The sequence below is a fragment of the Hippocampus comes genome, unplaced genomic scaffold (assembly GCF_001891065.2).
Source record: "Hippocampus comes isolate QL1 unplaced genomic scaffold, H_comes_QL1_v1.1 scaffold590, whole genome shotgun sequence".
Taxonomy (NCBI): domain Eukaryota; kingdom Metazoa; phylum Chordata; class Actinopteri; order Syngnathiformes; family Syngnathidae; genus Hippocampus; species Hippocampus comes.
Genome location: NW_017806273.1, coordinates 108276 through 108821, shown reverse-complemented (window position 1 = coordinate 108821; position 546 = coordinate 108276). Strand labels below are relative to the sequence as shown.

Below are 546 nucleotides of genomic sequence, written 5' to 3'. Positions count from 1 at the left end.
CCCAATTGGCCGGTAAAGATCCGATCGGCATCATCGCGGACTTGCTTTCGGCTTCAGTTGGAAGCAGGAACTAATTGTTGTGTTATGATGATTTCAATTATTCTAGGGCAGCCTCCCTCGAAAAGAAGACTCCTAGAAGAATTTGACAGATCTCTCGACAGTCCGCGAGGATCAAATCTCTGCCCGCAAACGAGTTCTCCCAAAGGTACAACGCCGGTTTACTTTTGAACAATTCTAAGAGTAGCGTATGTCCAATTGACACATTGCAATTGTTAAAAATCTTACCAAAGTTGCTGAGGAGCAAAATTTAGCTTGCGTTCTTGGCGGAGGTTTTGAGGTCAAGTGAACTCATTTACTTATATTGCCCTTCATCACAACAAAGTCTCAACGGGCTTCACGTGTCCACAGTTAACAAATATTATGACGTTCCACCCTGTGTACTTTTTATTTGGGTTATTTTTATTCCGTTTCTTTCTTAGGTCTATTGAAGGACAGGCCCGTGTTCAAGTACAACGTCTCACTCGGCCCGAACATCACCAAGCCGCC

The 546-nt window shown here is 44.0% G+C and overlaps 1 protein-coding gene across 1 annotated transcript in view; it reads left to right on the top strand.

Annotated features, from left to right (window-relative positions):
- brca2 (BRCA2 DNA repair associated) overlaps positions 1 to 546 on the top strand; it is a 15943-nt gene that overhangs the window by 9389 nt on the left and 6008 nt on the right. The window contains 2 exon segments of the mRNA XM_019857533.1: positions 107 to 205; positions 480 to 543. Of these exon segments, the coding sequence (XP_019713092.1) occupies positions 107 to 205; positions 480 to 543 (163 nt within the window).